Raw genomic sequence first — 14,151 nt, forward strand, 5'->3', positions numbered from 1 at the left:
AAAAAATTGGCTGTTCCCACCCACATTCCCTTGAGATATAAATAGAAAAAAAAGAGGTTTAATTAGCAAGGCAAGACATTCGAGCTATGTCCACTTGATCCTTGAAAAGGAAATCTAAGAGGTTCTTACTATCACTTTTTCAATCCTATATAAGGTAGGTCAGTAAGACAGCAAAAGCGCGGCCGGTCTTTTTTTTTTTTTTTTTTTTTTTTTTTTGCTCCTCCAACAATTTTTTTTCTGATTCTTCTTGAGGGAAAATCTAAAACGGTGAGTAGCGGGTGGACCTGCTAGACCCCAGACTCTTCTTTCCTACATGAATTCATAGTAGGCTGGTGCATGCTGTGCTCAGATTTCTCTTTTCCTATGCCGTTGACGGCCGGGAGGATGCTGACCTCTGGGAAGATGGGCTCTTCCCGTCGCCGGTTCCCACCCTTCAGGAGAAATGGCGTCTCTTCCACAGAAGGGCTGCAGGCAGCCCACGCTCTAGCCTCTCCCAGGTGGAATGTGCAGCACTGCATTCCTCTGGCTGGTGCAGGAAAGGGCTGTTTGCGATAGTGACGTGGTTTACTTCTGAGTGGTGGGTAGATGCTTCTATCAGTGACCAAGTCGTGCTCGCCTCGGGGTAGCACATATAGGACAGTAAGTGGTCAATTATGTAAATATAGTTTTTATAAGAAAATGAAACCACATTGGTCTCTAGATTGTACTTTTCATTTCCTCTTTGGGGTATATTCAGGGGAGAGCCCCAAGACAAAGGGGGCTGGTGTCTACTCAGTAGTTGGCTTTTGTTTGGATACTCAACCCCATCACTCAATGCCACGCTCACCAATTTTTTTGTTGTTGTTGAAAAAATTCTCAACAAATGTGCAGTTTCTGTGGGCCGAAGAGGGCGGGCTCCCCCACAGATGTGCATGTTCCTGCTCGCCGTTCACCAGATGTTGTTTATTCTGCATGAACAGGTGGGACCATGAGCATCACAGACGTCCTCAGTGCGGATGACATCGCGGCGGCCCTGCAGGAGTGCCAAGGTAACGGGCCACAGAGGGGTCGCTTCACGTATTCGCCCTTTCGGCAAAGCCACAAAAATTTTTAAATGGGAACTTTGTCAGAAATTCATGGGGCCAGAGAATAAAACTGCTTTTAACTCACTAAAGTTATAAGGAGATGAGATCTGAACCTAAGATGACATTTCTGTAAGGCGAGAGAGACTCAACCTGGGAAAAGAGGTCAGTGGCTGCCAGGTGGCCCGTTTGACGCCAATGATTTCCTTTCCCTTCACTGATTAGACCAGGGATGCTGGAGTCTTGAAGACACAGCCCGTAAAATGGGTCGGGAGAGGAGGACAGGGGGGAGAAGGACAAGTCCAGTGGAGAGGGAATGCGGGGGGGGGGGATGACACCCAAAGCCATCTAGTCTCGGCTGCTTAAAAATCTTGAACCAGTCACAGCCCTCTTTGTCTTAAAAAAAGTTTTTTGTTCTGTTTTTTGAGTAGAGCATCCTTGTAGCTCAATGCTATTATGAAAAGCACTTTTAATAACCCGTGTTTTCACCACATCGGCCCAAACACAGGATGTGATCCAGTCAGTGGCACCAGAATAACCTATCCTCTGTTCTTCAGACCCAGATACTTTTGAACCTCAAAAATTCTTCCAGACATCAGGCCTGGCCAAGATGTCAGCCAGTCAGGTGAAGGATGTTTTCCGGTTCATAGACAACGACCAGAGTGGATTCCTGGATGAAGAAGAACTGAAGTAAGCTTTGTCCTAAGCCCATGTGGCGCCGGGCGTCGCCGGTGGGGCTGGGGTGCCGTGGAGGTCGGTCTGCTCGGTCTTTCTCCTGGGGCCTTGACACCTGTCATGCGGCGGGGGCCTCAGGAAAGGGAAGGAGGAGAGGCAGTTGGCCGCACATCTAAACACGGGCACCTTCTTAAGACTGGAGGTGTCAAAATTCACCAGTTACAGGGATTTTCTTTGGCAAATGGACTTATCAATAAAACAATGAAAGCAATTTTCAGAAGCAAAATGCCCATCAAAACTTTCCACAACGATGGAAACCTTTGCTTGCGAAGACCTTGACTGAGGACCCGTGGCTGGGAACAGAGGGTTTGTTTGCTTCAAGACAAAGAGAAAGGGTTAGCGGAGAAAGGCGCGGTCCTTCAGAAAGTCCCCCTGGCTCTCTGTTGTCCTGCAGGTTTTTCCTCCAGAAGTTTGAGAGTGGTGCTAGAGAACTGACCGAGTCAGAAACCAAGTCCCTGATGGCGGCTGCAGATAACGATGGAGATGGAAAGATTGGGGCTGAAGGTATGTTCACCCTTGCACACAGCACAAAAGACTAGCTCAGGGAGCATCCAGGGGCGTGGGCCGTGAGGTCAGATGGATGGAGGTTCAAAGCCCCCTTTCTTCACCTTGCTGAGCCTCAGTCTTCTCATCTGTAACATGGGACTGAAGTGCGGGTGCAAATGATCTAAGGGACGACTCGGGCATAATGCCTGGGGATGCTCCATAGATGCTGGTCCCGCTGGTCACTGTCTATGAACGAGAAAATACCCTTCACCTGACTGGGGGAACTAGCTCGTTGCCTGGCAAATTATTCCTTGAAAACAGCACAAGGAATTTCCACCCGAGGCTTTTCAGCCCCCCTGAATAAGGGAAGAATTGACATTCTCAAACGTGTTTCATACTCAAGGGTCTATTGCCTAGAGTAGGAAAGCCTCTTAAGCTTTCAAGGGTTTAAACAAATGTATTTTATTCAACTGGACAATATCAGAGAACACATAAACCAATTCAAACACTACTAATATCATCCTCTGTGTGCAGAGCCCGATAGTCAATTTAGCCTAATTTTCATGGCTGTAGAACTGTTTTCACCTGATTTTGTCGTGTTGCCTACATGCTCTTTGACTACTCTGTGGGTATGCTGGCTCAGGAGGACTTCTGTGTGGACCTTATGGTGGTATTAATTTGAAAGTTAAAACTGCTACTTTAGATCCTTATTTGATAAACCCAGTCAAAGCAACGCCACTATAACTTACCACATGGGAGTTAACGTAGCTTCTATAATAACTCAGAAAAATGGTGCAGGTAAGGAAACCTTGATTTGTTTCAACCTAGCTGGGAAAGAGGCAAATTGGCAAGGCTTACTAGTAAGTAGGGAGTGAATCCCCAGTTTCCAATTCCTACCTGTAGTATCCATACATCATCATCATCATCATCATCAGTTACCCTTTAGTAATATAAACTTTTGGGGGTACAGTTAGGGTTCAAAGAGAAAAGTTAGTTCAATCTATTGAATGTTTCTTAAAAACGCATAATGTAGCTATAGAACAGAAGAAAATCTCCCATTTATGTTTTAAACCGACTCGACAAAAAGCTCAAAGATCACAGGTTGTGATCGGCCATTGTACCCAGTTTACTCATTACCAGAGAGGGGTGACTGGGTTGACAAGTTCTGATCCAAGGGGCCTTATTGCAAAGGTAGTGACGTTTGTTAAAATTAGACTATGCAGAAAGAACAAACACTTCGGCTACCTGGACCCGCACGCGGTGACACACATTTTCTTCCTTGGGAGCCCCTTTGGGACCCTGCCCACCCAACAAAGGCTGGACAGTTTGCTCCACTGACTTTCCCCTTCCCCTTCAGAACTCCCACTGGCCATCACGTGTCCGGAAAGTACCGAGCCATCTCCACTGACTCTCTTCTCACCTCTTCTGTTCTAGAATTCCAGGAAATGGTACATTCTTAAAGATCCCAGACTATGGAGATAGACATATTCAGCTGGAAGGCCTCCAAACCCCCAGGAAAATGGGAAACCCCCACATCTTCCCCCTGATTTATTTATTAATCTCCCCTGAAATGCTTCTGCGACTTGCTTGGTATCTTAGTGAGGTAATAGACGATCACTCATGACTTTTGGGTGGTGGGTACGCCCCAGCGACTCCCGTAAGGCCCTCAGCAGACAATGCCCTTAAAAATCGTCCAATAAAGACATGTTTCTCATCATCTGTGACATGTGGGTGTGTTGTTGTTTTTTTTTCCTCAGGAAGGGAGATGGATGAAAGCAATTTGGGGACCTAAGATACCTGGTCCTACCAAGCCTTGAGCAAACAATCTTTGTGCTGTGCAGGAGCCAACAGGGAAACAGGTTGAAAAGCAAATTCACAAATAAGTGGCATTGTCAAGCTAGGATTTCTCAGCAGTTTATCCCAGTCGGAAATTAACAAGAAGACATTTGAGCCAGCTGAAAACCACTCTTGCTAACGTGTTTTCTGCTACCGGATGTTAGATTTCCCATGAGAAAGATGTAAGGAAGACAGAAAAAAGTGTGAGGCTGCAGTAGGCAGTAAAGCTAAGGAGGCCTGCGAGGCTAGCTGAGCACAAACAGACCGGCAGTGAAACTTTGTTTCTTCTTAGAAAAACAAGACTTGCCTGCTCTGACCCACCCTCCTGCCGCCTCCCCCTCCCAGTCCTCAGACACTATTTTCCTGGCTCGTATTTGATACCGCCTGCAGCAGGTACACCCTAACACCGGAGGCCAGCCGCGGGGGTCCTGTTACAGGGCTTTGGCTCAGGCGGGCGGGGTGATCTCCAGCCAGGAAATTCTCATTAGGCCGGTTTCCAGGTGGCAGCTTGAAGCTGCTCCCTCCGGCTGACCCCGCGGGTTGAGGACTCCTGGGCAGAACAGACGCATTTTTCTGGGTGCTCCTTTAAAAACTCAGCTTTTCCCCAAACCCCCAAGCTCACAAGGCCCTCGGCTCTTCCATCACACTACCTCACTCAGTGACTTTGAACCCCTGTGTTTCGGAGGGTCATGTGAGAGCCTCTTGTCCGAGGGTGGGGACGTGGACCTCTAGGGCGCCTCAGAATGACTTCAAGGGGAGAGGGTCAACACTTCTTATTTTAATAGCCATGCGCTTATTTTAATACACGTAAGAAAAATAACACACAAACACATGGTCTCAGTACTTTAGAGTGAGGCTAAAGGGAGTGTTAGACATTGGGGAGGACAGCCACTTGAGGAAGAAAGAGTAATAACGGAGATGGTAGTGGGAGGGACAGACTCACGAAGGTGGTCTCCAAATGCATCCAAATGGGGAAACGCAGCTGGGAAATGAAGAACTCTTGGGAGGGGGGCAGAGAACGGCTCTGTCATTTCGTGTTCAGCCCCTTGTGTGTGGCCTCTCCCTGCACACGTCTGCACTCCCCTCCTCTCCCCCGCCCCAGCCTTCCTGGCAGGACCCGGGCTACTTCCCCCCCCCCCCACTTCCAGCTCCTCCCCAAACGTCTCCCAGATGCACCAGTGAACCGCTTCACATGGAGACAGCCGGAGGGTCTTCCTGGCTGCTACTGAGGACCTGGGAGCCTTGATTCTTAAAACATACCCCAGGTGGCCCCTGGCCTCCACGCCACACCTGGACACGCAGGCCCTTCCCTTACTTTGGATTCACTCCATTAGCTTTGCTCAGCAAAGGGGTCCTCCGAGTAACTCAGAGTGATCCTGCCACCCTATGCCCACAGGGTCCTGGCCACTGCATGCTTCCGAGAAACAATGTGAATGGCGGTGCTTTAAAAATGATGGTTGTTAGCTTTTAACTAGTCCATTGAAAGCCACCCGACACCCTCTGGACCAGCAAAGGCCACCTCGACTCCCACCTGAGGTGAAGATGTGGGTTTCTCTTATTTCTTTTCTGGCGCTCAGGAGGGCATCTGCGTAGGAATGATGACTAGAGGGTTATTTGGAACACCCACAGGACGCTGTGTCCTCGGGTCACACTGACATTCTGACTGCCTTGGGGAAATGCTTAGAGGACACATATATACAAGAGGATAAACTGCCACAAATATTCGATAGACAGATTGACGGTCAGTTATTCATGGATTATGTTCAGTCTACTGTTACGAAAGTATAACTCAAATTATTTTTGCCCATTTCAAAGATAGTCATGTTCCATTCTTCCAGCCCAGTTTTAAGAAATTGATTTTAGAGTCTCCGCCAACAGACAAGAAGTAGCAATCAAAGGCGACATCTCTCTGTATCCAACACCCATACAGTGTCGAGGGGTATGCTTAAAAGAAGCAATAATCTTGTCTTCACTGGCATCAGTTTTTCATCATGTTGTTTGGATTTGAGTGTTTTCGGGTGTGGGGGTGAGTATTCCACCTCTGAAGGCAGGTGATAACAGCTCTGGGCATTTGATCATATTTGTTCATTAGCACCTTTTTTTTTTTTTTTTTTACAGAAAGAGAGATAGATAGGGACAGACAGACAGGAACAGAGAGAGATGAGAAGCATCAATCATTAGTTTTTTGTTGCGACGCCTTAGTTGTTCATTGATTGCTTTCTCATATGTACCCTGACCGTGGGGCTGCTGCAGACCGAGTAACCCCCTGCTGGAGCCAGCGGCCTTGGGTCCAAGCTGGTGAGCTTTGCTCAAACCAGATGAGCCCGCGCTCTAGCTGGCGACCTCGGGGTCTCAAACCTGGGTCCTCCACATCCCAGTCTGACGCTCTATCCACTGTGCCACCACCTGGTCAGGTACCACCTTTTTGTTGTTGTTATTTTTTTAGGTTTAAATATTGCAGAAACATAACATTTCCAAATCTTTGGTGAAGTATGATTTGAAAACAAAAAATGTTTTCAATAACCAGCCAGGTTTAGTTATTATGTAAATTTCATATGAAGCCATTCATTTTTAAATGGGTCCTATTCAATATGCACCTCAGTCACGAGAAAAGAAGAAAAGGACCCAGAGCAAAGCATTACCAGCATTATCTCCTCGGGTGGGGTTACGGAACGGTAGGAACGAAGCCCTTCTAGAAGCAGAACTTAGTCATTACAGAGAAGTAAACACAAACTGGAGAGTTTACCCATTAATTGTCATGAAGCCCAAGTAACAATATATTACAATTTTTTTAAAAACTTCACCCCACACTCAAAATAATGAAAGCCTTGTATACTTATTATGTACCTGAAATTTCTACTCATTTTTTTAGACTCAACTGTAATTTATGTACCACAGAAAATTTTTTTTTTTTTCATTTTTCCGAAGCTGGAAACAGGGAGGCAGTCAGACAGACTCCCGCATGCGCCCGACCGGGATCCAGCCGGCACGCCCACCAGGGGGCGATGTTCTGCCCTTCTGGGGCGTCGCTCTGTTGCATCCAGAGCCATTCTAGCACCTGAGGCAGAGGCCACAGAGCCATCCCCAGCGCCCGGGCCATCTTTGCTCCAATGGAGCCTCGGCTGCGGGAGGGAAAGAGAGAGGCAGAGAGGAAGGAGAGGGGGAGGGGTGGAGAAGCAGATGGGTGCTTCTCCTGTGTGCCCTGGCCGGGAATTGAACCCGGGACTCCTGCACGCCAGGCCGACGCTCTACCGCTGAGCCAACCGGCCAGGGCAGAATTTTAAAATCTTTAAAAAATATTTCTGTGGGGCCCTGGCCAGGGCAGAATTTTAAAATCTTAAAAAATATTTCTGTGGGGCCCTGGCCAGGGCAGAATTTTAAAATCTTAAAAAATATTTCTGTGGGGCCCTGGCCAGGGCAGAATTTTAAAATCTTTAAAAAATATTTCTGTGGGGCCCTGGCCAGGGCAGAATTTTAAAATCTTAAAAAATATTTCTGTGGGGCCCTGGCCGGTTGGCTCAGCGGTAGAGCTTCGGCCTGGCGTGCAGGAGTCCCGGGTTCAATTCCCGGCCAGGGCACACAGGAGAAGCGCCCATCTGCTTCTCCACCCCTCCCCCTCTCCTTCTTCTCTGCCTCTCTCTTCCCCTCCCGTAGCCGAGGCTCCATTAGAGCAAAGATGGCCCGGGTGCTGGGGATGGTTCTGTGGCCTCTGCCTCAGGTGCTAGAATGGCTCTGGATGCAACAGAGCGACGCCCCAGAGGGGCAGAACATCGCCCCCTGGTGGGCATGCCGGCTGGATCCCGGTCGGGCGCATGCAGGAGTCTGTCTGACTGCCTCCCCGTTTCCAGCTTCGGAAAAATGAAAAAAAAAATTTTTTTTTAATTCTTATTTATTTAGTGAGGAGAAAGAGAGAGAGAGAGAGAAGGGGGAGGAGCAGGAAGCATCAACTCCCCCAGGTGCCTTGACCGGATAAGCCCAGGGTTTTGAACCAGCAACCTCAGCACTTCAGGTAGATGCTTTATCCACTGTGCCACCACAGGTCAGGCAAAATCTTAAATGTAACATATCCAGAGTGAAGTCCAAATTGGAAAAACCCTAAACAAAATTTCCAACAATCCAGGAAAGGAACTGACAAGCATCTAAACAACCTGATTTTCATGGTTGTTTTCTCTGCTTTCCTCATTTGCGGATGATCACTGACCTGCCTCAGGAGAGTGTGTTCTCAGCAGTGAAATGATGTAGTTTGACTTTAAAATGAGGGTCTTGATGGCATCACAGTTTGCAGAGCTGAAAACCTCGTATCTGTTATCTTTCCTGATTGCTTATAAAATAGGGAAGCCACGGTGACTTTAATTTGGAGGATTTTTACTTCCTTATCATTTTGGCTTATAGTTTGGTAGGGTACTTTATAATTTAATGGAATACGATCTCAATGTCAGCTTCATGAATGTGTTTTAATTGTTGAGGCTAATAAGAATGATTAAAACACTTCAAACATGACTTGGTATTTTGCTTCAGCACAGCACATTATATAAGAGTCATATGATTTTTTAAAAAACATGTGCAGACATTCACGGTTCTTTTCAGCTCAAATAAAAAGTATAGCAAATCAGCGAAGATTTCTGAAATAGTTGCCTATTTGTTCAGGTGTACAAGTTCCATAGTTAATTCTGTGTAATGGCTGCAGTTTAATTTTGTGTAATGAGTACTCAGGAATCCAATTTCAAGCAAAAACCTATCTTCTATCTCCTCTGCTAATATTAAGGTATGGCATTACCTCGCAAACACTTAAGACGACAGATGAAATTGGAATCATCAGGATGGTTTCCACCAGGCCTGTTAATTTATTCACTCTAAAGGCTATTCATTTACATAATGTTTTAACTGGTTTTAAAAAGCAACTTTTTTTTTTTTTGGCAGGGAATGAATTTCGACATCATTTTTATAGGACTTCTACAATGAATACATGAAAGCACAGCTTCAATAATTTTTAAGTTGCAGAGTATTTTCAGGCATTCAGCTGAGACTATGCAGCAAAATCAACACCCGGGTACCACCTCACTTCATCAAATCTTGGCATGAGCTGCCTGGTGGCTTAGTAATCTGTCCACCAGCTTAGGCTGTAGTACCCAGTTAGGGTGGACCACAAGAGCCATTTTGCCTGAGATTTGGAGGGTGGGTTTGAAGTAGCAGCCAAAGTTTTTACCTTCCATGGGGGAGGGGGGTCACCTACCTTCAGGCTCCCTTCCTTGGTGTGGGGTCCAGTTCTAAGTGTGTGTTTTCTTCTGTGACAAAGGACACCAGCTCTTCCTGGAGGAACCCTATGATCCGAGTTGGGGTGGCGATGCGAGACTGACATTAATTCCCGTCTACAGTCGTGGGTTCCGACGGCCTCGCTCACGGCCGTCATCCTTTCCTGACTGCCTGACTTAAAGCTTCCACAGTGGATGAAGGCAACGGCCTTGAGGGGGCTGTCGAACTAGCTCTCTAGCTCAACAAGCCCAGACCTGTAAGATAGAAAGATACATACAGGGTGGACAAAAGTAGGTTTTCAGCTGTATGTGAAACACAGAGTTTATCCTTGTGTTCTTCATTATTTTATTCATTATTATATTATCTATTTGTATTATTTGTCTTATTATTATTCAGTGTCCTTATGATTTATCTTTTAGGCAATGATGGCTGGTCATTTAACCTACTTTTGCTCATCCCTGCCTCTGACTATATATTACATGGCTACATCATAGCATAATACCTGCAATAAATATCTAAAAATTACATGATATAGAATATACATAGAGATGAATGGTATATTTTTTTCCTAGTGGGTCCTATTCTCCAATTGAATACAGACTTACAGAGTTTGCTTCAGATTTTTCGTTGTTTAATAAAAAGAATCACGCATTTTTGAAGACTGAGGACAGTTTTCACTACAGAGAAGTGTACCCTCAAGATGACAAGTCACCTCTGAATGACAGAGTATCGACTCGAAATCAGCAGAGTACGGATTGGACCCTTGACGCACACGTCTGTTATTTCAACCTACAGAGTGGGATGAAGTGGCCCTTTGTACAGATGTCCTCGGAGGAGTCTGTCACACCCTGCCCTCTGCCCAGCAGCCTCCTCTCGGAGCTCAGTACTGAGTGGAGTACAGGGAGGAGAGAACGCGCTGGCGTGTGAGGTCAGCCAGTGACTGAGCGCTGTGGGCATGTTCTGCAGCAGGCAGAACTCGGAAGGAGGAAATCCATCTCTGAAGTGTCTCCACCCACTCTGTTCCTAACCGCCAAAGCTCATCCATTACACACACACACACACACACACACACACACACACACACACGGTGTCCTTTAACACAGGCACTGGGCCGGACAATGGGACCACAGTAATGACCCAATCGTCCTACCATGTAGATGCTCAGTTTTCTTGTTAGCAGGGGTCTCCTGATATAGGTGAGAACGTATCCAGAGCCTCCCACCCAGGAACTCTGACTTTCTACCTGGAACTGTGCACCCTTCTACACCCTTGCCCCCCCCCCAAAAAAAAACATGCTTGTCTTACCTCCCATTCCCTCAGAACTGGGGCTCACAAATTCTTTTTTCAGCTTTATTGAGGTATAATTGACATGTAAAATGGTAATGTATTTAAAATGTACAATGTGATACTTTCATGTACGTATGCTTTGTGAAAGGATTTCCACCATCGAGCTAAGAAACACATTCCTTACCTTACATATTTACCTTTTGTGTGTGGGGGGAAGGGGGAGGCAGGGCTTGAAAACCTAATTCTATTCTCAGCAAGTTTCAATTATAAAGCACAGTGTTATCAACTACAGTTACCATGTTGTACGATCGATCCTTAGACTTTATCTTATAACTGAAAGTTTGTACCCCGTTACTAGTCTCTCCCTTTTCCCCTCTCTCTCCAGCCCATGGCAACTACTATACTACTGTTTCTTTGAGTTTGACTTTTTCTTTTTTTTAAAGATTCCACCTATAAGTGATACCATGAAGCATTTGTCTTTCCTTGGCTGGCTAATTTCACTATGCATAATGCTCTCTAGGCTCAATCATGTCACAAACGGCGGGATTTCCTTCTTTCTCATGGCTGAATAATATCCTCCTGTATCCATATGTACCACATTCTGTTTACTCATTCATCTGTCAACAGACACTTGTTTCCATACCTTGGCTATTGTGACTGATACTACAATGAACAGAGGAGCACAGATATCTCATATAGATAATGATTTTTATTTCCTTTGACTATATAACCAGATGTGAGATTGCTGGGTCATAAGGTAGTTCTATTTATTTTTTTTTTTTGAGGAATCTCTGTACTGTTTTCCATAGTGGCTACAATTTACATTACCAATAATTGTGCACAAGGGTTCCCCTTTCTCCACATCCTGGCCAGAATTTGTTATCTCTTGTCTTTCTGAAGATAGACCTAACAGATGTGAGGTGCTATGTCATTGTGGTTTTGATTTGCATTTTGCTAATTATTAATGATGTTGAGCATCTTATCATGTACATCTTCTTTGGAAAACTGTCTACTCAAGTCCTTTGCCCATTTTTAAATTGGGTTATTTGAGGGTGGTTTTTTTTTATTGTTTGAATGAGTTCCTTGATATGTTGGATAGTAACCCTTTACCAGATGTGTGGTTTGGAAGTATTTTCTCTTACTCTATAGATGGACTTTTTATTTCATTGATGGTTTCCTTTGCTGTGCAGAAGCTTGGTAGTTTATTTCTTATTTTGCTGCATTCACTTTTTGATTCAAATCCAAAAAGTCATTGCCAAGACCAATGGCAAGGAGCTTGCCTGTCTTCTAGTTTTATGGTTTCAGCTTTTATGTTCAAGTCTTTAATCCATCTTGAATTTTTACATATGTGCAAAATAGAGATCGTTTCATTCTTTTGCATGTGGCTATCCAGTTTTCCCAACACCATTTATTGAAGAGACTATCCTCTCTCCATGGTATATTTTTGCCTCCTATCATAAACGAATTGACCATATGTGCATGGGCTTATTTCTGGGCTCTCTATTCTGTTCCAATGATTTTATGTCCGTTTTTATGCCAATACCATATTGTTTTGATTTCTATAGCTTTGCAATATACTTTGAAATCAGGGACCACATGCTTCCAGTTTTGTTCTTCTTTCTCAAGATTTCTTTGGCTACTCAAGGTCTTTGTAGTTTCATACAAATTTTAGGATTGGTTTTCTGTCTCTATAAAAATCATCACTGGCATTTTGAACTTGTAGATCACTTTAGGTAGTATGCATATTTTAACAATATTAATTCTTGCAATCCTTGAACACAGAATATCTTTCTATTTATTTGTGTCTTCTTCTTGTTCATCGGTGTTTTATAGTTTTCAGTGCACAGACCTTTCACCTCCTTGGTTAAATTTATTCTTAAGTATTCTTTTGGATGTTAATGTAAATAGTTTTCTTATTTCTCCGATAGTTCATTGTTAATGTAAAAAACCCTGATTTTTATATATTGATATTGTATCCTGCAACTTCACTGACTTCCTTTATTAGTTCTAAGAGATTTTTGGTGGGGTCTTTATGGTTTTCTATATATAAGATAATGTTATCTCCAAACAGAGACAATTTTATTTCTTCCTTTATGACTGGATGCCTTTTATTTCTTTTTCTTGCCTAATTGTTCTGGCTAGGATTTCAGTACTATGTTGAATAAAAGTAGCTAAAAATGGCTTGTCTTGTTCCTGATCTTAGAGGAAAAGCTTTCAACCTTTCACCATTGAACATGATGTTAGCTGTGGGTAAATAAACTATATGAATATGACGTTTATTAGGCTGATGTATTGATATATCCTTTCTATACCCAGTTTATTGAATTTTTATCATGAAAGGATATTTTTTAAAGTTTTTTTTTTCAGAGACAGAGAGAGAGTCAGAGAGAGGGATATATAGGGACAGAAACAGACAGGAACGGAGAGAGGTGAGAAGCATCAATCATTAGTTTTTCATTGTGACACCTTAGTTGTTCATTGATTGCTTTCTCATATGTGCCTTGACCATGATGTGCCTTGACCATGGGCCTTCAGCAGACCGAGTAACCCCTTGCTCGAGCCAGTGACCTTGGGTCCAAGCTGGTGAGTCTTGCTCAAACCAGATGAGCCCGCGCTCAAGCTGGCGACCTCGGGGTCTTGAACCTGGGTCCTCTGCATCCCAGTCCGACACTCTATCCACTGCACCACCACCTTGTCAGGCATGATAGGATATTGAATTTTGTCAAATGCCTCTCATCTATTCAGACAATCATATGATTTTTACTGTCTTTTGTTAATGTGGTGTATCACATATATTGATTTGCAAATGTTGAGAGTCTTTCAAGAGCAAATAATAATAATCATTTGCTGAATAATGATTACATGCTGGGCACTAGATGTCCAATTCATACTCTCATTTAATTCTTACAGTGAAATTTCTTCAAGGAAAGCATTTATTATTAGTCATTTTACAAATGAGACACAGGCTGGAGAAGGTTTAGGTAATCAGTCAGAAGTCTCACACCTAGTGAGTGATAGATCTAGGATAAGTACCCAGATCTGTCTCAGGTCCAATTTCCAACATTGCCTCCCTTAATGTGCAGATCCATTTTGCAAGGCTGGATAAGATGCCCTGTTTCTAAACTTCATCTGAGACAGACAACTGTTGACTGCAAGAAAGAAAATACCAAGAAGAGCTCTTGGTGGCTAATTGAGCCAACTTTAATAGGTGAGAGGAGGAGAGATAGTCAGACTCCAGCATGTGCCCAGACCACGATCCACCTAGCAACCCCTTTCTGGGGCTGATGCTTGAGTACGGCGCTAATAGCACCTGACACTGATGTGTTCAGAGCAACCAAGCTATCCTCAGTGTCTGGGGCCATGCTGGAACCAGTCAAGCCACTGGTTGCTGGAGAGGAAAAGGGATGGGTAGGGAAGCAGATGGTCACTTCTCCTGTGTGCCCTGATGGGGAATGGATCCTATGACGTCCATACACTGGCAAAGCTCTATCCA

At 44.5% G+C, this 14,151-nt stretch overlaps 1 protein-coding gene across 1 annotated transcript; it reads left to right on the forward strand.

Annotated features, from left to right (window-relative positions):
* Positions 1-959: 959 nt before the first annotated feature.
* OCM2 (oncomodulin 2) lies at positions 960-3,791 on the forward strand. The gene is made up of 4 exons (XM_066277643.1): positions 960-1,028; positions 1,619-1,751; positions 2,191-2,300; positions 3,717-3,791. Exons 1-4 carry the CDS (start codon positions 968-970, stop codon positions 3,740-3,742), a joined length of 330 nt encoding a protein of 109 aa, XP_066133740.1. The 5' UTR covers positions 960-967; the 3' UTR covers positions 3,743-3,791.
* Positions 3,792-14,151: the final 10,360 nt, after the last annotated feature.

The sequence above is a fragment of the Saccopteryx bilineata genome, chromosome 4 (genome assembly GCF_036850765.1).
Source record: "Saccopteryx bilineata isolate mSacBil1 chromosome 4, mSacBil1_pri_phased_curated, whole genome shotgun sequence".
Classification (NCBI taxonomy): Eukaryota; Metazoa; Chordata; class Mammalia; order Chiroptera; family Emballonuridae; genus Saccopteryx; species Saccopteryx bilineata.